Source organism: Lolium perenne, chromosome 4, assembly GCF_019359855.2.
Source record: "Lolium perenne isolate Kyuss_39 chromosome 4, Kyuss_2.0, whole genome shotgun sequence".
Taxonomy (NCBI): Eukaryota; Viridiplantae; Streptophyta; class Magnoliopsida; order Poales; family Poaceae; genus Lolium; species Lolium perenne.
This window is the reverse complement of record NC_067247.2, coordinates 169,453,292-169,475,411: the sequence shown is the minus strand read 5'-3', so window position 1 is coordinate 169,475,411 and position 22,120 is coordinate 169,453,292. Positions and strand designations below refer to the sequence as shown.

Sequence of the window (22,120 nt, the reverse complement as noted above, 5' to 3'; positions counted from 1 at the left end):
TTCCCAAGGGCCAATCTTCATAGGTAGAGGAAACTTGGCAATAGCGGTAGCTGCCGTTAGCAGCAAAATGAAGAAAGTGACTACCTAATATAATTGAACATGTTAGCATAATGGTGAATTCGATAATACTAACACGTGCGTGCACATACTCATGGAGAAATCCAAACAACATATAGATGATGGATGTGCATGTCGCGCGAAACTTAAAAACCAAGCACCAAAATGCGACGGGTGTGGCAGCCGCCTGATCTAGCATTGATACGGTGGTGGTTAATTCCTGAAAAACACGAAGATAAGAAAGCATTTTGCCTTGAAAAAAAAAGAGATTTACTAGTTCTCTAGCTTCGTGCTCAGTCAAGTCTTACGTCATTTGATTTATATTGTGATTTGGGTTAGTTATAAGCTGCAATATGATTTACAACTGAGATTTGATAAAAGACTAAAAACGAAGTTAGTTCTGAGTTGATGGAGAAATAGTACCACCGTGACAAAAATAAGAAAGCGACGGAGATATATCTTGGCGCGCGTTCGTCTAGAAACGAGTTTCTTAATAATTGAATCTGACCAAATTGGAAGCATTTTCTTCCCAGTTTTGTTTGGACACTCCATCGTCTCTCTCCGCGGTTCTCGCACGCGATACACATTCCCATTTCCCCTCTGCTCGGCAGCTCCGGCTTCCCCCACCTACCCTGCCCACCACCACCACCACCATGGACGCACCCGGCCGCCGCCTCCGCGCCGTCTCCGCCCACCTCCAGCCGCCCGCAACCGCCGCCCGCCGCAGCTCCGACGGCCTCGCCGCCAATCCCACCGCAGGGGAGTACGCCCATGGTACGTACGTAATTCCCGTCTTCCTTTCCTCCCTGCCGTACCCGCGCACGCTACTGCCGCAGTCGCGTGCCAAGCGAGCAAGCAGGGATCACGCCCCAATTTTGGTACTTTTGTCCAAAGATAGCTTGGTGAGAACAAACTATCATCAGAAACTCAGTGCGCATACTTTCTCCAGTGCTGGGCTACAGCGCCGTCCTCCCTGAGAAGCTGCAGACCGGAAAGTGGAACGTGTACCGGTATGTTACAGTGTCTTATAGCAGAGGTGTATTATCATGATGCATTTTGCTGCCATCGTGGCTCATGGTTACTCATTTTCTCTTCTCGTCCTTTTTGCAGATCTGCAAAGTCGCCCATAAGCCTGGTAGACAGGTTTCCAGACAATCCGGACATTGGGACGCTGCATGATAATTTCGTGTAAGGCTCATCTCCAATCTCCCCTGAGCAGAACCTGGTAAAATACCCCAGTTATTTATAAGTAAATAAATAAGATGAATGGTGGCTATGGGGAACTAGCCAACCGGTTAAATTAAGCAGGAGTGAGGATTTCATCACAGGCCGGCTTACCTCACCGCCCATGATGCTAGCCGGTACAACTATGAGCGCTATTTCGCTTCCTGTTCTTCCATTAGTTTTATAGAGAATACATTTTCGTGCATTTCGTAGAAAAGAGTCTTACAACTGCACAGGGCGACACACAAAGCGTAAATCCCGAAACTGCCATCCAAGTGATCCTCACTTGCTTTTGTCTGTAATAACTAATGAGTAGAAAATCTATGAGTTCGGCGCAACCAATGCAACTTGAAACTGTCTTTATCTTTGCTTTCTCTTTTTTTCCCAGGAGGGATTCCTGCCAAAGACCTAATAGTCCAATTGTATGGAAAATTTTCCTCTGTAAAAAACAAGACCTGCAAAATAACTTGAACATAACGTAGAAGCTTTCATCTGATGGTTTTGCTTAACACTCGAAGTTAAAGAGTTGGTGCAGCATAAGTGGTTGATAAGAAAATAAATATTTACAGAATGGGATGATAATTTTAGTCGTACATGTTTCTGTAAACTTCATGCTGGTGAGCTGGTTAGCTAGATAGACCTTCAGTGGGATAATCAGTGTGCTATGTCAAAAATTCCTATACAGATTACTAGCCCAACAGATGCTCCTAATGTGTCTATATGGCTGTATTTAATATTCTTCCAGTTGTACTACTGTAACAATCTCCTAATGTATGGTGTCCTTGGTATATCAGGTACGCAGTTGAGACTTTCAGAGATCATAGATACCTAGGTACAAGAGTCCATGCAGATGGAACAATTGGAGAGTAAGGATTGTTTATCTGATTCATGCCTTAGGATTACCTTCTGCAGTGTTGTTTATCTAAACCCTTGAGTGACAAAATAACATTACAGCTACAAATGGATGACATATGGTGAAGCTGGTACAAGCAGGACTGCAATAGGCTCTGGTCTTATTTGTCATGGAATACCTGAGGTGAGTCATCAGGGTCTGGAAAGGCACTTGTCCTTTTCTTTCTAATCATCTATAAGCAGAAAAGGTCTCTAGATATTAATGTCTTAAAATGGCACTTACATTCTGGGAGCTTGTTTCTACTTACCATTGAGTATTCTTTTGATCTGAAACAGGGCGCACGTGTTGGTCTGTACTTTATAAACAGACCTGAATGGATCATAGTTGACAATGCTTGTTCTGCATATTCTTATGTTTCTGTGCCACTTTATGATACCCTTGGTATGTCCATGTTGCAGAATGATCATTGTTCTCCCTTTAACCATTAGCGATTAATTTTATGCGTCTTACTTTCTGTAGGTCCAGATGCAGTTCAGTTCATTGTGAACCATGCAACAGTGGAAGCTATTTTCTGTGTTCCTCAAACCCTAAGCACTGTGAGCTTCAATTCCGTACCCCAATCTAGAAAATTTACAATACATTATAATAGCATTGATAGCAGAGCACCAAATAACCTGTAACGTTACCATGTAATCGTGATATCCGTAGGAAGTGACCCTACCTTGCTTACTTTTATTTTATTTTATTTTGAGGCAGGGGGGATGTACAGTTCCACTGCCTGGGTTCAAGCTGTTGTGGGCACTTTAGTCATACTGGTCCTTTTTTTTTATTAGAAGGAGAATGCCAGGACGGCACAGGTTACAACTAAAGCAGGAACAGAACGAAAACAAAGGCACACAGAGAAAAAATATCCAAATGCGTAAGAAACCAGCTAAGCTAAACAAAACTACCGAAAAAACAGAGGGAGTACAAACTCCCCTCCCTGGATCAGGCCACCGGCACATCTGGAGGCCTACCCTGCAGTTGTAGCAGGCGAAACGCCTTGGCAGGTGCTAGCTAGTAAGGCTTGCAACTGGCTAGCAATCTCGTGGCAAATGGCAATCAAGTCTTGCTTTTTTGTGTTGATGCCATCCTACTTGGTGCTTTATGTATAGCTCTACTGACTCTCAGGAGTGCTTCATAGCCAAATTGTGTTGGTTCTGAACCATATCCACCTAGACACATCAACGATGTGGTGGGTCTAGGGTCCGGTCTTGTAATAGGCTTGACATGTGCTTTGATTCTAATTAATTCTGCATTTGACTTTACATTGTACCATGACATATACTCTGATAAGAAAGTACATTTGAACTGCGACTTATATTTGTCTACTCGTTTCAGCTGCTAAGCTTTATAACTCAAATGCCTTGTGTTCGCCTTATAGTGGTAAGTGTAGATCATTTATAATTAATATATTTAATTTGGAAAACTCATGGTTGTTAAAAATCCATGCTCTTTTTTTCCCTTTCTTTTTTTGTATAGGTAGTTGGTGGAATCGATGAGAATTTGCCATCTTCACCTGCAGCTGCTGGAATGGAAATCATAACCTACTCCAGGCTACACAGTCAGGTGGGCTATCTGAATAACCATTTGAACTTTCCTGTACAAACCGTGGATGTGTTGATCCTTAACACTGTACATGTCACTTTTCATGAAATGTTGCAAGTCAACATGATACTATTTAAACTAGTTTGTAAATCATTGCCTATGTGTACATGGACTTGGGAAATCTTAATGTTATAGGCATTGCTGCTGACATCAATCTGGAATGTTTGTTAGAAACACTTTGCAGACAGGTGTAAAACCTACACAACGTCTAGCTGGTGATTATGTTAGAATATGCATTTATTACGTACTTAGAATGTGTGTATGCATTTGAGATTTTCGACCGGTGCCTTATTAAGCCATGCAGTTGGCACATGATATGTGGTACAATTGTATTGGGCTTAACCAGAATGTGCAATTTATATCCCGATTAAACTTGTGTAACATAATATGTAAGTGTGTGCAAACTGCAAACACATTGACTCTTTACTTCCATTTCGTATGTAATACACATGACTACATGAGTATGTTGTACAATCTTTGCATGACTACAAGTTGTGGTGGGTCTGTATATTAATTCGGCTGCAGACAGAGTTATATGTCTATGGTAAATTCTTTCAAAAATTAACTCATTTTATATTTGTGCATGCTGGACATGTTAAAATTTAGTTTAGTATGAAATGCGAAAACCATGTGTAAAAAATATCCATACATTATTTTTCAGTGGCTTTGATTTTGAATAGAGGATATAACCTCTTCTAGTTTTCTGGTCATCTCTATCAATGTGCCCCATTTTTATTTTTGGACTTGCTTTATTCTTTAATTCAGGGATATATGAGTCCCCAACCCTTCCGGCCTCCAAAACCTGAAGATGCTGCCACTATCTGCTATACTAGTGGCACTACTGGCACACCAAAGGTAAGCATTCATTCTTCTGATTATTTGTTGCTCCATATTTGAGATTCTTGTACCCTTGTCTTTCAGATCTGTAAAGCTGGCTGCCTATCTTTTTTCTCAGGGAGCTGTTCTTTCTCATGCGAATTTTATTGCAAATGTAGCAGGATCAGACTTTGGAATTAAGTTTTACCCCTCGGATGTGTGAGATTTTCAATTGAATTTATAACTGTTGCTTTCGTGTGTAGCTTTTAAGATACACCAGTTCATATTTTTGACAATACTACCTGGCACTCCTCAGGTACATCTCATATCTACCTTTGGCACACATCTACGAGAGAACAAACCAAATATGGTTGCTTAATCGCGGTGTTGCCATTGGGTTCTACCAAGGGGTATGCAGATCTGGAATACTTAGGATAATATGTTTATGAATTGCTTTGTATAATCATTTAAATAATTGCATGACATGTGGAACAATTATGGTAGTTCTTCTGTAAGTTATTGCCAGACTTAAGTAAGGATCGGATTATCCAGTTTCATGTTTCACATTTAAGTAGTTTCTTAAACCAAACTTCTTGGCCATTCAATTATTAATCGAAGATCATTAATCCTTAGAAGGACCATTTGGCTTGAAGATAATATTTTAGTTGTACCTTGTCTGTTGGTTGCTACATCACCACCTCCATTTAAAAAAAACAACTTTTTTTTTTTTCAAACCGTTTCACCTTGGCACAATACACCCATCACATTGCTATCCAGTGCAGACTTCTCTTGTCTGCACCAATCAACTTCCAATCTGTAAGAACTAAGAAGTGAGCACTTTTTGTTGCAGTTACAGATATTTATATTTATTTTGCAATGCCATAATAATCTTATACCTTTAACCGTGAACTTCTTTTCATCTTTTTATGAGTAATTTCAATTAATTCCAGGATAGTTTGAAGCTGATGGATGATCTTGCTACTCTGAGACCAACAATATTCGCAAGTGTTCCCCGGTTATATAACAGAATTTATGCTGCGTAATACAACTGTACCAGTAATTCTGATTTTTTGATATTTTCCTCTTTGGTATCATAGTGATAGTACCCTCACATATCTTTCTGGCTTGTTTATGTAGAATTACAAATGCTGTGAAGGAGTCTGGTGGGTTGAAAGAACGATTATTTAATGCTGCATATAATGCCAAGAGGCAAGCTATTATTAATGGTAAGGAATTAGCTAAAGGTTTTTTTGGTACTCGCATCTGTAAAGCTTAACATGGCCCCTTCAATTATCCATTATTAGTTATACTTGAGTCAACCGATAATTTTTTAGTTCACTGTTAATATAATAACCTGCTATGAAAATACCTGTGTCAGTGCAGCATCAAGCCACCCTAAAGTTATTAACTGAGAATTCCTATTTTCTCTTTCTCAAATTTTTTCATATGACATAGTTTAGTGATTACACATTGTCAAATATATTTATCAGCTAGAAACATAAGGTGCTGCACTGCTGCCAGTCATTCGGACTCTCATGTACAAATGATCTTCATGTAGGTCACTAGTCGTAAAATGAGATAGATTTATATGTGCGAGAAATGGAAGCCGGAAGCTTTTCAAATAACTTGAAAGCTTCCTAACATACATCACATATTATTAACTTACTATCTCGTCTACATGACATCATTTGATACAATGTTTTTACCACCAATATGTATAATGAATGAATATTTTATTCTTGATGTCATTAGGACGGAATCCATCCCCAGTGTGGGATAAGCTGGTATTTAACAAAATAAAAGCTAGGCTTGGTGGACGAGTAAGACTTATGTCCTCAGGCGCTTCTCCATTGTCACCAGATGTAATGGAATTCCTCAGAATGTAATCTAACTTCCTTTGCCCTCCATTAGTGCTGCATGATGATTATTTAGAACCTGGCTTTCTTAATCGTAGTACTTTCTGCTATAGATGCTTTGGTGGTGAAATTCTTGAAGGCTATGGAATGACAGAAACATCGTGTGTCATTACTACAATGGATGTTGGTGATAAATTAATTGGTCATGTTGGATCTCCAAATCCTGCTTGTGGTAAGCTCCATTTTGCAGGGACGGAATCTGATATGCTAGCTTATACTGATGCTAATTGCTCATGAGATCAATTGTATCCCATATCATCTTTATTTTGTAGTTTATGGTCCACATTTTTTTTGGGAGTTACTTTTAAGTTTCTCAATTTGTTTGATTCTGCCATTAAGCAAGACACAAACATGCAAGCCAATTGGATGATGTTCTTCAGGAATAAAATTGGGCTAATTGTTGTGAAAGACGTATATATTCTTATTCTTATGTAACAAATGAAAATATGTTCCATCTTTATTTCATAAATTTGCACTGAACTTGCTTGGGAAAAAAGGCTTTGATGTTGTTGTTGTTGCACTGTAAGATCACATGCTTTCATGATGCAAATCTTGTTTTCATTTTCAGAGGTTAAACTTGTGGATGTCCCTGAAATGAACTACACTTCCGAGGATCAACCATATCCTCGTGGAGAAATTTGTGTCCGGGGACCTATAATATTCCACGGTTACTATAAAGATGAAGTTCAAACGTAACTTGATATCCTCTCACCTCTTTTATGCATTTTTTAAGTAAGATTTATCATGTACCTTGTCATTTGATATTTAAATGGTGTGTTCTGTAAAATGCAGAAGAGAGGTCATTGATGAGGATGGTTGGTTGCATACTGGGGATATAGGTTTGTGGCTGCCTGGAGGGCGCCTAAAGATTATAGATAGGTAAAAATGAAAGATACACTCCATATTTCCATGATGTCTTTCTTTTGTAACCAAGATGACAATGTGTGATCTGTGCTTTTTATTTGGAGTGGTATATCTATTGCATCTGTCTGTTGCTTCTATACTCCATTAAATACCAACCATAATTATACAGAAGTTTCCATAGATTCGTCCAAGTTGGAATGGAGTGAATCCATTATCTAGCGAACTTTCAACTTGACTTGCACAATACATGATGAAAAAGGACGAGATAGCCAGTGCATTTCATTTAATATATACCCCCCACCCCCACTGGACCCTGTTTGCTCTCTATAGTTCTCTGGCTTCTCTTCTAATTACTAATTTGTATATGTCCCTTCCTCAAGGAAAAAGAACATTTTCAAGCTAGCTCAAGGAGAATACATAGCTCCAGAGAAGATTGAGAATGTCTATGCCAAGTGCAAGTTCATTGCCCAGTCCTTTGTATATGGTAATACCACGATTTTCTATTTTTTGTTAACTACTAGGTCGTCCATGCATATTTTTAATATATTGGTTTTTGATGCAGGCGATAGCTTTAATTCTTCTCTAGTTGCCGTTATAGCAGTTGAGCCAGAGGTGTTGAAGGCTTGGGCTGTATCAGAAGGAATCCAGGTAATATTCTTTGACGTTCTTTGATTGTTGCATGCATGCATCACTTTCTCTTCATCTCTTGAGAACACATAATAAGAGGAATCCTAACTAGAAAATACCGGTTATATGGAAATGTAAACTGTCTAATATGTTTTTCCCTCGTATGTTCGAAATTCCGGAATGGTGAAATATGTCTAATCCAGAAAATACTGATTCCACTTCAGTAAAAGTAGAACTACAAATAAGATTAAATATTTGCATTGCATGTGTATGCTCTAATCTGTCCTTGTTAACCTGTAGTATGATGACTTAAGACAGCTATGTGCTGATCCTAGAGCAAGAGCTGCTGTGCTAGCGGACATGGATTCTATTGGGAAGGAAGCACAGGTTTCTCTCTGAACTGCTGATGTTGCATACTCTCTCCATCAGTAAAAACTTTATTATGGACGTGGTCGAATGTTCCCTAATAATACTTCTATGTTTATTGTTGTACCAGCTACGAGGTTTTGAGTTTGTCAAAGCTATTACTCTTGTCGCTGAACCATTCACGCTAGAAAATGGTCTCCTGACACCAACATTCAAGGTAGGCCCATCAATGCTGTTCGAGGGGATTGAAATACAGAAACGCTGACACTTCATTTTCATAATTTTATAGGTCAAAAGACCACAAGCAAAGGCGTATTTCGCAAAAGAAATCACCGACATGTATGCACAACTGAATGAGGCAGAGTCAGCTAGGCCCAAGTTGTGATTACTCAAGTAATGAACTAATGATCAACATAAGCAGTTAATCAAGGTAGGCTTCACAATTGTTCACTCCATATCATGAAAGGGCTGGTTGCCTTCTACTGACTCTGCAAGTAATTGTGATGGTAACTCTTGAACACATCCTCCCATGTGCAGGAACAGCCTGAGGCAGTGTTGGTGCAGTTAATTTGGTAATCGTGGTCAAATATAACTTAATGCCCAGTGTATGCATCTTTTTAACTTGTTTTCCTGTTTTCATACAATATACACACATGTAATCCTCCCATTGTAAAGATACATATAGAATAACAGATTGGTGCCCTAAACAGTTCGTAAGACATTACGTGCAAACGATCTTGGTATGCCACATGTGTAATATTACGAGAAAAGCAAGTGTATGTAAAATCTGGAATTAAGCTGCTATGGATTCTACATGATAACACTGCACTATGTTCTAACAGCTAACTTGTTTTCTCCACATAGTGCACAACTAGTTACAACTTCAGTAATTCTGAATGTTGCTTCTTACCATATGACCTGACATATATTTTAAATTTGAATAATCTAAAATATCTTGCAAAAGAGAAACTCTATAGTTTAGGCAATTCAAAAAAATACTGCTTAATAATACAAGACCGTAACTGCAAGATGGATGCAGTGTCCCATTAGTTTACTAACCTAGACTGCTAAATACTTGTCGCACTGGATGTAATTGCTTTTTAAAGTAATAAAGCATCCTTTATCGAAAAAAAATACTTGTCGCAAGGTGAATGAACCTAGACGGACTTTAGCCTACATTTTGCCAAAATCTGCGACAACTATTTAGGGATAAACGGCAGGCATAGTATTACTGTTCGTGCGTGAGCACAAAATGCAAAAGAGAACGATAAAGTGTTACTGTTTGTGTGTCTGCCAATAATAAACGCAGGTACTTCCCCTCCTAATTAGAATGATACAGTGCACATGTGGTGGCACAGCGGAAACAACTTTCCATATCCGCACCTTGATGTTCCCCACACAACCACTGGGCGCCATGAGGGCGCATCTGCAAAGCTTGGTTGCGCTCTTGATCTGGTAATCCCATTGTTACATCCCCATTGCCTGCAGGGTTATCATCAAAATTATGACCCAAGGTATCAAATGGATTGAACTGATTATCAGCAGCTGAACCATCATTTGTAGCCATTGTTGAGGCGCCACCATTCTTCATGCCAGCATCGCCGTGAGGGTTGTTTTCCGACGGTAGCCCAGGATCTGGCCCTCCGAGCACAGTGTCAGGACTTGTTTCTGGAGGTTTACCCGATTCCGGTAGGAACTGTGGTACGTTTTGCAATGTTCCCGTGATATCCCCATGATATCCTTGCGTTCCAAGCCCATACTGAAACTGGTACTGCAAAAGCTGGAACTGCATGCTACCATATTGATATATGTGCAAAGTTTGGTTGTTCCCTTGATCTGGTAATGCCATTGCTGCATCGCTGCTACCACCGTTGCGTGCCAAATGAATTGGATCGAACTGATGATTAGCAGCTGGATCATAACTTGTCACTTGGGGCACTACTGGGGAGGCGGCGTCATTCATCTTGCCGACATCACTGTCAAAGTAGGGATAGGCTTCTTCCGATGGCAGCCCAGGATCTGGCCCTCCATGAGGAGGCAACAACTCGTGTGTGTTGCATGGTTGCTGCTGTCGCTGATACTGGAACATTGGGTACTCTTGCTGCACTTCCTCCATAGCAGCGAACTGGTGGTGTTCCAGCATGTAGTCTTCATGTAGGGCGTGGAACTGTTCTTCCATTAAAGCTTGGTAACCTTGCTGATGGTGCGTCATCAATGGTGGTTCGCCAGGTCCATCCCATGGCGTTGTCTCCTGCGGCGTGGAGGCGTCGTGGCAATAAGGCTGATCTCCACCAATCGGGTCCCCGTGTGGGGCAACGACTTGGATCACCGGGCTTGGCCCCTCAAACACCATGACGCCTTCTTCAGCCTGCAAAGCTTGGTGATGATCATCTTGCTCATGTCCTAGCAATGGTGGCGGACCGTAAGATGTGGCAGTTGTGAGCTCTTGCTGCTGTTGCTCTTGGGTTTCCTGTGGCTGGGAGGTCTTCTTCCTCTTGGTCGTCTTTGGCTCCACGCAAGTGTCAGTTCCCCTCTTGCGTTTCTCGTCTTTACCACCACTGGCGTTCTTGTCTTTGTTTTGTTTTGCATTGCAGCGTTCCTTCTCCTTTATTGTGCAAAGGACCCACTGATTCGTCTGCAACCATTTAGAAGACCTGTTAGTAGTACCGTAGGTGATTAGTACGCCGCCGCTATACTCCTAGTCTATCACTAGTAAGTACTTCTAGCACCCTAATGAATATCCATCCAGTTTTGTTTCAAAAGGACACCAGTTTGGATATTCATTGACATGGTCCACCAATATTATCATTGTTAATATTTTTTCAAAAGTTCAATCAAAGTTTACTTAGCTTGACTTTTTAAAAAGAATATGATAATATTGTATAAGATATCATATGAAAATATATTGTATGGTGTATCAAAAGATATTGATTTTGTATTGTACATGCTACTAATTTATTTTTAAAACTTGGTCAAACCTTACTTTGTTTGACTTTTGAAAATAAATATAGGCCTTATTTAGCGCAGGTAGTACTACTTGTGAAACTCTGTAAGATAGAACTGTGACATATAGTACACCTAAAAAAAGGACTTTGACAAAACAGTGACCATCATACTGATACAGAACGAACGAGCACGCACTAGCCTCTTTGTGCCGATGCATGCACACATGGGAAGAATAGTGGAGAGAGGGCATGCACACACAATTACTGCCGCCTTAGTCTCCGAGATCTTTGAACTCAAAACCTGATTTAGGCTTCATTTTCACTACCGCCTTACTCACGCGAGATCTTTCAAACTAAACTCCATTATGGTATGTTTCAACTGCTCTCTTTTTTCATCTTCAAAGTTGCCAACTGATGATTTATAAAGTTGCCACTTGGAAAATTGTGCAAAATAGATTGGCAACTTCTATGTTACTGTTGTAGTAACAAAAGAGCACAGACATGTTAGTCAAAATTTTCCGATATGGATTTAGACTTGAAATCCTTATCGATACGAAACCAGCCCTGAAAAAAAGAGACTAAAAACAGACTGTAAATCGGAGAGATGATTTGAGCCCACCAGAACTTCTTTGGTCTCTATAATCATTAAATTTATTTTCTGTCTTTTCTCCATGTGCAAATAGCAATGTCATATTCCTTGTGTGCACCTACAAATATTAGTCTCCTATGCAATATTTATTTTCTGCTGCAAGGGGCCATGCGTGATCACTAACAATGTACGCTCATCATAATTTTGACAATTGATGCCATGGATGTATTTTTTGAGACAAATTGTAGTACGTGTTATATTCCAAATATGTAACCAGTTAGACATTTAAAATAAAAAAACAGAAGGTACGTATTACATCACTAACAAAGCTTATATTTTTATTTGGGGTGTGAAAAAAAAAATGGTTAACCACTTCATCAGAACACAAACATTTGAAGAAGAGGCTAGACCAACAGAATTACACTTGACAGAGTTCTTGTTCCGGTCGATGAACTACGATCAACCAGACCCGGGAGATGATTAATTGTATGTGCAAGTCGGAGGTTAATCCCTCCACCCCACAATATAAGATGTTATTAAGAAAATCTTCAGAAATTTAATTCGGCTCTCAGGTCCTATACCCCCTCTTCCAAAAAGAAACATTTTTTAAGTATCGAAATTTTTTGATAAAAAATTCTACATGCACATCTCCACAATATATGTGCGTTTTGTTAAGTTTCGCAAAAACCAATATTCTTTACTGTCCATGTAAAAAAATCTTGTTAAAAGCCTTATTTTCAGCAAAGATGTCTTTTTTACACACGCCGCTATAGGTCGAGTTTTCATGAAACGACTTTGTGGATGTTCGTGCGAATTTTTTGTTTCACATTTTTTACATTTTAAAATGTGTCTAAGATGCATTTCAAAATAAAGGAATTATATGCTCAAAATTTGTCAAACATCTTATGTTATGAAACAGAGACTAGTGTATATACTCTATCTATGGTCCTCCCTCCGTCCCATGAAACTTGTGTGAGATTTGTCAAAAATTTAGATGTATCTAGATGCTATTAGTGTCTACATATATCCAAATTTAGACAAATTTCAGACAATTTTCGGACTTTTGATTTCAAACGCGGAGGATAGGAATGCATGTTTAGCGTACGCACCTTGGATCCTTCCAAGACGTACTCCTTCATGGTGTACTCGTCCTCGTCCTCGTTGGGGCGGTTGGAGCTGTAGGTGAGCATCCTCATTGTCCCGACAGCCTCGTCCGTCCCAGGACGGTATATATTCTTCACGCCGCCCGTCGTCTTCCAGCTAGCCGCCACTCCCTCCACCCGCAGCTTCCGGCGCGGCTGGCCATTCTTGTTCGACGGCCACTCCTTCATCGTGAAGAAGAAATACCTATCCTCGCCGTAGGCCCTGCGCTCGGCTATGTTACATCAAAAATCAAATTAATCAACCACGTAGTAGATTCATTCAGCCTGCATTTGACTAGGTATATTCGGGTTTAGATCGACAAAAGAAGCCTGCATTTGACTAGGGTTAATCGAGAAGAAAAAGTAAGATCAACTCAATTTCAGTCAAGATTTAACTAGTACTAATTGCAAAAAAATACTAATTAAGACGGGGAGATCAATCTACCGTAGTAAATCAATTAGGAAGTATCTATGCATGAATCTGTACATGTTGCCGAATTGCAAATAAAGATCGTTCAATTCATCCAGCATTTAGCTAGGACAAGATAGATGGATTCATCTACTAGGTGTGGGGGGAGTAGCATTTGAGATCAAATGAGGCAGTACTGATCGGTTTGCTTAATTACCGATGAGCTTGGCGGGCTCCCACTTGAGGAGTTGGACGTCCATAAAGATGTCCAGCGGCAGCTCCTTGCCTTCAATCCTTCTGCGGAGGTAGACATCGACGAGCTCTAGGTCGGTCGGAAGGAAGTGGTATCCCCGGGGGAACCGCAGCTGCGGCACTAGCTCATGCTTCCCTCTGCTCTGGATCATCTTCCCCTCCGGTGCCGTCATGGTCGAGTCACCGTCGGGGATCATCTCGATTGCAGCGGAGGAGCCGTCGGCCTGCTCCATTGGACGGAAAGAGATGGGATGGTGGGATGTGTTTACATGGGGTTACGACAGGGACACGGATGTATGTTTAGGTATGCCGTTGCTGGTAATGACGCAGGGAGTTGTAATAATAATCGATTAAGGCTAGTAGTTGTATTTGCATCCGATTTCTTTCTCCACAAGAGTGGGCAACTTCGAACTTGGATGGACCGCGCTTGTGGAGTTGGTTAAGCGGCAAGACCCACAGACTCCTTCCAATTGGGTCCAATTGCTGCGAACGTTTTCCTACAAAATTATAGATTTTTTTGAAATATTAACTTTTTCGCCATGCGGTTTTTTTTTTTTTTTTGAGGAAATCGGAAGGGGATCACCCCTACCTACAATTTTATTAAAAGAGGAGCTAAGGCAGCTCAAGAAGTTACAAAACCTGAGAAAAACAGGGAGGACAGAGCATAGACTATACAGGAAATAAAAAAAAAACGAGGAAAACATCACAAGGAACAGACCAAAGAACCTCTCTCACACTGTCCAACCTAAAGACCAGAGGGAGAGCGCAACTCTCTCCTCTTTCCTGGCTCTAGCCGACCATAGTTTGCATGTGTCGATGCATTGTTGGGCAACAATATGGTTTGGAATCTGCAGATCATCAAAAATCTTTCTATTTCTAGACAGCCAAATGCTCCACAACGCTGCTGTAATGACTAGATCCCAGGCTTTCTTTTTTGGACCTGCACATCTATCTCTGGCGGCATAAAAAATATCAGAGAGATTGGAAAGACCGGCCAGGTCAATCCCTAGTAGAGCAAGGATTTGGGTCGTATGTGTACAGTCCAAAGCAAAGTGCTCCACCGTCTCTCTCGCGTTACACCCAAAGGGGCAACTGTCATCATTAACAATGTTCTGTCGTATCAAAACTGATCTCACTTTGATCCTCCCTTTACTCAGCAGCCAAGCAAAGAGCTTGCATTTTTTTGGTGCAGCACAATTCCAAATAGAGTCAAAACTGACATGTCTTAAGCCACCCCAATTGATGATACTGTAGAGATTTTTGACGGAAAACGAATCCGACATATCGAAGCGCCAACCCCTTTTATCCCCTTCTGTGTATTGAAGAGTGCAGGATTGCAAGAAAAGCAACAACACGTCCTTCTCCTGAGCTGCCCTCTCGGAAGTGATGTGTTTCAGGGGTATTACCCAAGATCCATTCCTCCAACAGTCGGCGACCGAGATATTCGGTCTGATGGCGTGTGAGAAGAGAGCCGGGAACTGTAGGCAAAGAGGACCTGAAGTTGTCCACTTGTCCTTCCATAAGGATGTACTAATCCCATTCCCAATCTGCACACAAGTAGTGTTTCTATAAGTCTCAATCAAACTGTTGATTTGATTCCAGGCTCTAGAGTGATGTGCAGAACTGTCTCCTAAGTCCTTATCTTGCAGATGGGCGGCTGAAACCCATCTGGCCCATGGAGAATTGGGTTCAGTCAAGAAGCGGTGAGCATACTTCGTGAGAAGGCATTGGTTTTGAATTTTAAGGTTCTTGATGCCCAGTCCTCCTTCTTCCAAGCTCCTACAAACATGATCCCAGGCAACTAAGCAGTCACTGCCATTCACTGAACTTTTGCCCTTCCAGAAGAAAGCTCGCAACAGTCTCTCTATTTCATCAATAACCCATTGGGGGAGCTGGATACACGACATAATATATGCAGGCAAGGCGGTTAAAACCGATTTAGTAAGAGTAAGCCTTCCCCCGTGGGTGATAAAGTCTAGAGAGAAACTAATTCTTTTTTCTACCGAAGAGATATAAGGTAGAAAGACCTCTTTTGGCAGTTTAGAATCGGAGAGGGGTAGGCCCAAGTACGTCTGGGGGAAGGAGGACACTTCACAGTTGAGAGCCTCCGCGATTTCCTCTCCTTCTTGTAAGGACAGGTTTATGGGGACGAAAGTCGATTTATTGTAGTTAATCTTGAGCCCAGTGGAGATTGCAAAGCTGTCCAAAATTTCCTTTAAGATACGTGCTTGCTGTACATCTCCTTGTAGAACAATAAGTGTGTCGTCAGCATATTGTAACACCGGACATGGTTGATACTCTAAAATAGGGTGGCGAAGCAGTCCATTGAGGGCAGCTTGTTTGATGGCTTGCTGAAGAACATCCACCACCACAATGAACAACAGTGGGGATAATGGATCCCCCTGCCGTAAACCTCTTTTAATATTAATCCATTTTCCAGGTATTCCATTGAGCAGAATGGTTGTTTTGGCCGAGGTGAGCAGTTCTTCTATCCAAGACATCCATTTCCCATCAAAACCTCTAATATGCATGATAGAGAAAAGGGCTTCCCATGAGACGGTGTCAAAAGCTTTACTGAAATCCAATTTCAATATCATTGCCTTCTTCTTACGTTTCCTGCAAGTTTGCACCAAATCCATTGCATACATAAAATTATCCGCAATGCATCTCGTTTTGACAAAGCCTGACTGGTCTGCATCGACTAGAAGCTTAATCATGGCTTGGAGACGTGTTGCAAGGATCTTGGTAATCCATTTAACCGTACAGTTTAACAGTGAGATCGGCCTGTAGTTGGTTGGTTCATTGTTATTTTCCTTTTTGCGTAGCAAGATCATAAAAGATCTGTTGATGCCTTGAAGTTTCAGTTCACCTCGATAGAACTGATCAAAGAATTTTAGAATATCATTTTTGATTATCTGCCAAAAATCCTGATAGAATCCCGAGCCAAAGCCATCAGGTCCTGGACTTTTATCCCTTGGAATTCCTTTAATAGCACAAAGAATCTCATGTTCACTGAAGGGTTGAGATAAACTAGAGAGGTTTATCCTATTTGGGTATAGATGCTGAAAATCCAGAACCGAGGAAAAGGGTATTGCTGTCCCCATGATATTTCTATAAAAGTCTGTCATAATGTTTAGCTTAGCCTCCTGAGAGAAGTGAGGTAGTCCCTCATGGAAAATAACCTTGACCGGATTGTTTTTGCATCTAGCCGAGGCTCTTGCATGGTAAAACCTTGTGTCTTCATCGCCCAGTACACACCAGTTGATCTTCCCCCTTTGCCTAGCCGCCACAGCAATGATGTGAACTAGGTCCTCGATCTTTTGTTTGACCATGCTTCTGAAGAAAACTTCAAGTTGCGACAGGGGCCTCCCTTCCTCGAGCCAATCAAAGAACGCCAGCACAAACTTGTTGGTATCCAACAGGACCCTATCAGATTTTAAAGTTTTCCTCCAAGCTCCAATATTCCTTCTTAGTTGCTTCAGATTTTGAGCTAGACACTTAGCCGTGTCCGTAGCCAGGGGAAATTGCCGCCAAGTCTGAGCTATCAAGTCCACAAAACCCTGTCTGTATTTCCAGTTATTTTCATAACGAAAAATCCTGGGTCGAGGAATCGTAGTAGAGGCTTCAATCTTCAGCGGACAGTGATCCGAGGTGATCCTTGGAACAGAATGTAACGTTGTATTAGGCAAGAGAGTGTCCCAGTTTGCATTGATGAAAACTCTGTCAATTCTCGTCAGAATCGGAGGGTGTTGGAGGTTGGACCAGGTGAAGTCTCTGTCCAAGAGCGGCAGTTCCTGCAGAAGCAAGTCTCTAACTGCATTGTTAAACCGTCGCGTCTCTGATAAGGGAGCTCTGCCCGAACTTCTGTCCTCTCCCGAGCGAACTGTATTGAAGTCTCCTGCCACTATCCAAGGCCCATCGATAAGTGGTTCAATCTGCCTAATTTCCTCAAAGAAACCATCTCTCTTTGAATCAACTGTTGGACCGTAGACATTAGTCGCCCAAAAATGAAAGTCTGAAACCTCTGAATGTAGGTGGACAGTGAGCGATCTGCTGTTCGTAACAGCATAGCAACATTTGAAATCCCTTGAATTCCAGGAGGTGAGGATGCCACCAGCAGTGCCCAAGGCTTCAGCGTGCTCAAAGCAATCATGCCTTGAGTAACCTTACGTTTGTCGGACCTTTCCAGTTTATTTTGTATCTTATAAGCCATGTCATTGGATGAAGATAGGCTAGAGTTGAAGTTTCACCTGCAGCTAAGCATAAATATGAGATAAAAATAAAGTTAATCACATTTATATGTGTAAATAATCTAACATAGATAGGATTTATGATCAGCACATCCTTAAATATTATAGCCCTTGCGAGCCATAGGCATATCATATGATCTCTTGGTCCAACCGTTATACCACAGAATGACGTGCTATGTACGACTATTAAGTAGAATATATACCAAAGCATTAAGATAGATAATGTTGATGTTGTTTTCAAGTGGATCACTAAGTGGTGGCGCACTGCTGATCAGGTGCGCCACTGGTAACAAGGCTAGCAGTGGAGCATCTCTTTCTGGTGCGTCACTGCTAGTTATGACTAAGCTTTTTTTCTAGTAGTGTACAATTCTAATAAAGAGAACAAAACATTTTATCAAGAGCCGCGGGGGGGGGGAGCATGCGCTAGTGCCACATATAGAGAGACATGGGAATCGCCAGAATGGCCGCCCCGGTTCTGTAGAGTTAAACAAAAATAAAGAGAACTTGATGGAAAATCACGGAAAACAGTGTAAGAAGCATAATGGTGACTTTTATCATGATGCAAATATGTTAAAATGTGACATATAAAATACAAAGTTTATGAATACAATTTAGATGTATCATGGACCACCTTGGCATGTTAAGCTGAATTCGCCACTGGCCCAAGGTAAAGAAGGAAAATGCAAATAGGAATGACAACTAGTTTGCGCCTCCCCACCAAAGAGTGTCATTTAGCAACCAACGGATACTTTTCCAATCTCCATATACCTATCAGGTTTGGTACCGGAAGGGCATTTCCCATAAAAAGCTCAATACAAATGACAGTGACATAATTTTGTGATGTCATTTTTGACACACTAAAATACATAAGTTAGTTGGCACATATATGAAAATGATACTCCCTCCGAATCTTAATACTTGTCTGATATGAAGTGAACCTTGTTTGATGATATTTTGTCATGATTTATAGATTAAATAAACTTCAAATCACAATTCCAAGGGTGTGCAAAATATCTGCAAGATTTCTCATCAAATAAAAGAAAGAGGATATAACAAGTATTGCACATGAGAGGGACAGAAGTATTTCAGTTCAGGTGTTAGCAATGGATTGAAAAGCATTGAGGGGAACGTGCACACACACGTGAGCTAAGAATTCTGCATGTCTAGAAAATACATAGAATCTCTCTCAAGGAAATGATTATGAGTAGGACGAGCTGCCAGGAAGAAAATTAGTGTGTATATAGAGCAGTAAATACACAGACGATTGATCGATCGTTTAGTTCTTAACTAGCAAATAAATCAGTTCAGCTCTTGACATGGGCACGTATGGCTCAGCTGGTTGCTTTCAACAAACACGCACGACCATGGTTGCCGATGGCCGCTGGCTCACATGATTAGTTCAACCTTTGGAAGTCTTGTTTGGTTAGATAAGATCAATGGGCAGCGACCTGTATTTGGATGAGGGCCTCAGCCGAACACTTCGGAGAGGTAGTTTTGCGACTGGCAGCGCAGCTCCCCGCAGTCTGATATAAAAGAGCCTCACGGAGGGCACGCGGAAGAGGGGATCCTTTCCGGCTGCAGGCGACGCCACGACTTCATTTTCCACAGCAGCCAAGTCTAGATCGCCACACGCACAAATCTGTAGTCCACGGATCCACCTACAGAATCCATCAATCCCCATGCGCACAGGCCTCATGAGCGGCGACGTCCTCTTCTCGACCCGCCGCCAATGAAGCAATCCTAATATGGTGAGTGAAACAGACAAACAAGATGCAAGATCTCATGGCGTACAGGTCCATGTGCGTGGATGATATCATCTTCGATCCCAACTCAAGGGTGTGCACCATACAGATTATGTGACGGGTGATGTCTATTCCTGATCACAGCTCCCGCCAGCCAGCAGGTTACACTACAAGAAAAGTTGCCATGGCCGACGAAGTTGAAGTCGCGCCGTGGTTGCTGGTGTACCATGGCCGACGATTTTGGGTCTGTCTGTTGTGCATGTCAAAACGTTTTTTTTCTCGTTTTTGAGGCCACCTAGCCCGACGAAACCGGCCAAAACGTTGCGTATGGTGGCCCGGGACGTGGTGCATCTCGAATTCTCGGGTTCGCCGGCCGAGTCAACGCAAATCCGCACCGTCGAGGGATGTAGGGCCCAGCTGGCAGCCTCTCTGGCATTGTTTTTTCTCTCGATCGCGCCATCTCGTTCAACGTTGTCCGATCGAGCCGTTTACGATGCAGGATCATGGGTCCCGCATGTCATCCTCTATGAACCAAAATTCTTTTTATTTTTGGATTTTTTTTGACCCCCTGATTTCTGGCTACTTCCTTTTTCTTTTGATCCCTTGCCGCCTTGGAAACGTTGAGACCGCTGCTGCTAAATGGGACCCGCATGTCATCCTCTATGTGCAATCAACTTTCTTTTCTTGGAGTTTTTTTGGCACCTCAAATTTGGTCACTTGCCTTTTTCTTTCGATCCCCTGCCGCCTCTCAAACGGTGATACCGCTGCTGCTAAATGGGACCCGCATGTCATCCTCTATGTACTATAAAACTTTCTTTTCTTAGATTTTTTTGGCACCTCATATTTGGTCACTTGCCTTTTTCTTTCGATCCCCTGCCGCCTCTCAAACTGTGATACCGCTGCTGCTAAATGGGACCCGCATGTCATCCTCTATGTACTATAAAACTTTCTTTTCTTGGATTTTTTTTGGCACCTCATATTTGGTCACTTACCTTTTTTCTTTCGATCCCCTGCCGCCTCTCAAACGGTGAGACCGCTGCTGCTAAATGGGACCCGCATGTCATCCTCTATGTACTATCAAACTTTCTTTTCTTGGATTTTTTTTGGCACCTGATATTTGGTCACTTGCCTTTTTCTTTCGATCTCATGCCGCCTTTGAAACGTTGACTAAGCTGCTGGCTCATGGGTCCCGCATGTCATCCTCTACGACAATAAATTTTTTCTTTCTTGTAGTTATTTTTGACCCCCTAATTTCTGGCTATTTGCCTTTTTCTTTTGATCTCCTGCCCCCTCTGCAACGATGAGGAAGCTGTTGGCAGGTCGGTCCCACATGTCATCCTCTATGAACAATAAAAGTTTCCTTTGATGGATTTATTTTGAACCCCTAATCAATTTCTGGATTTTCCTTTTTTTCTTTTGATCCCCTGCCGCCTTGAAATCGCTGAGGATGCTGCTGCCTCATGGGTCCCGCATGTCATCCTCTCAGAACGGTAAATGTTTTCTTTTCTTGGATTTTGTTGACCAAACGATTTTTGGCTTATTTTTTCTTTCGATCTCCTGCAGCCTTTAAAATCTTGAGGACGCTGCTGGCTCACGGATCCCATATGTCAGCCTCTATGAACAATAAACGCTGAGGATGCTGCTGCCTCATGGGTCCCGCATGTCATCCTCTTAGAACGAAAATGTTTCTTTTCTTGAATTTTTTACCAACAGATTTTTGGTTTATTTTTTCTTTCCATCCCCTGCCGCCTTTAAAACGTTGACGACGCTGCTGGCTCATGGGTCCCCGATGTCAGCCTCCCCGTACAACAAACATGTGATATCTTGATTATTTTGCAGACAATAAACAATGTATTGCGCTCTGAGCTATTTCAAACGGATAAAATAAATCTTTATTTTTACATAAACAAACTTATATGTTGAATCTCCTTGTTTTTTTTGTTTTTGCGAAGCATAGGACTTTCCTGTTTTTTTTAGAAAATTCCGAACTTTCCTGTTTTGGAGTGGGCTGAAATTGTACGAGTCAAAAGGCCAAGCAGGATAGTTCGAAGGCCAAGATGTCCAGATGCAGCCCAATTGAAATCTTTCTTCTTGGATTTTTTTTCACCCCCTGATTTCTGGCTACTTCATTTTTCTTTCGATCCCCTGCCGCCTCTCAAACGGTGATACCGCTGCTGCTAAATGGGACCCGCATGTCATCCTCTATGTACTATAAAACTTTCTTTTCCTGGATTTTTTTTGGCACCTCATATTTGGTCACTTACCTTTTTCTTTCGATCCCCTGCCGCCTCTCAAACGGTGATACCGCTGCTGCAAAATGGGACCCGCATGTCATCCTCTATGTACTATAAAACTTTCTTTTCTTGGAATTTTTTTGGCTCCTGATATTTGGTCACTTGCCTTTTTCTTTCGATCCCGTGC

At 41.5% G+C, this 22,120-nt stretch overlaps 2 protein-coding genes across 2 annotated transcripts; one reads left to right on the top strand and one right to left on the bottom strand.

Moving 5' to 3' along the window:
* Nucleotides 1–587: 587 nt before the first annotated feature.
* LOC127347437 (long chain acyl-CoA synthetase 6, peroxisomal) lies at nucleotides 588–9,193 on the top strand. Its single transcript, XM_051373627.2, has 24 exons — nucleotides 588–831; nucleotides 1,007–1,067; nucleotides 1,168–1,245; nucleotides 2,076–2,147; nucleotides 2,236–2,317; nucleotides 2,470–2,575; nucleotides 2,654–2,730; nucleotides 3,515–3,559; nucleotides 3,656–3,742; nucleotides 4,547–4,636; nucleotides 4,737–4,816; nucleotides 4,914–5,007; nucleotides 5,548–5,636; nucleotides 5,735–5,823; nucleotides 6,350–6,479; nucleotides 6,567–6,685; nucleotides 7,082–7,205; nucleotides 7,306–7,392; nucleotides 7,758–7,861; nucleotides 7,940–8,025; nucleotides 8,305–8,391; nucleotides 8,501–8,587; nucleotides 8,660–8,800; nucleotides 8,908–9,193. Exons 1-23 carry the CDS (start codon nucleotides 711–713, stop codon nucleotides 8,753–8,755), a joined length of 2,091 nt encoding a protein of 696 aa, XP_051229587.2. The 5' UTR covers nucleotides 588–710; the 3' UTR covers nucleotides 8,756–8,800; nucleotides 8,908–9,193.
* Nucleotides 9,194–12,894: 3,701 nt separating this feature from the next.
* Nucleotides 12,895–13,940, bottom strand: LOC127347438 (NAC domain-containing protein 40-like). The gene is made up of 3 exons (XM_071829244.1): nucleotides 13,673–13,940; nucleotides 13,014–13,279; nucleotides 12,895–12,921 (listed from the first exon to the last, which is right to left on the bottom strand). The coding sequence occupies exons 1-3, from the start codon at nucleotides 13,938–13,940 to the stop codon at nucleotides 12,895–12,897; spliced, it is 561 nt and encodes a 186-aa protein (XP_071685345.1).
* Nucleotides 13,941–22,120: the final 8,180 nt, after the last annotated feature.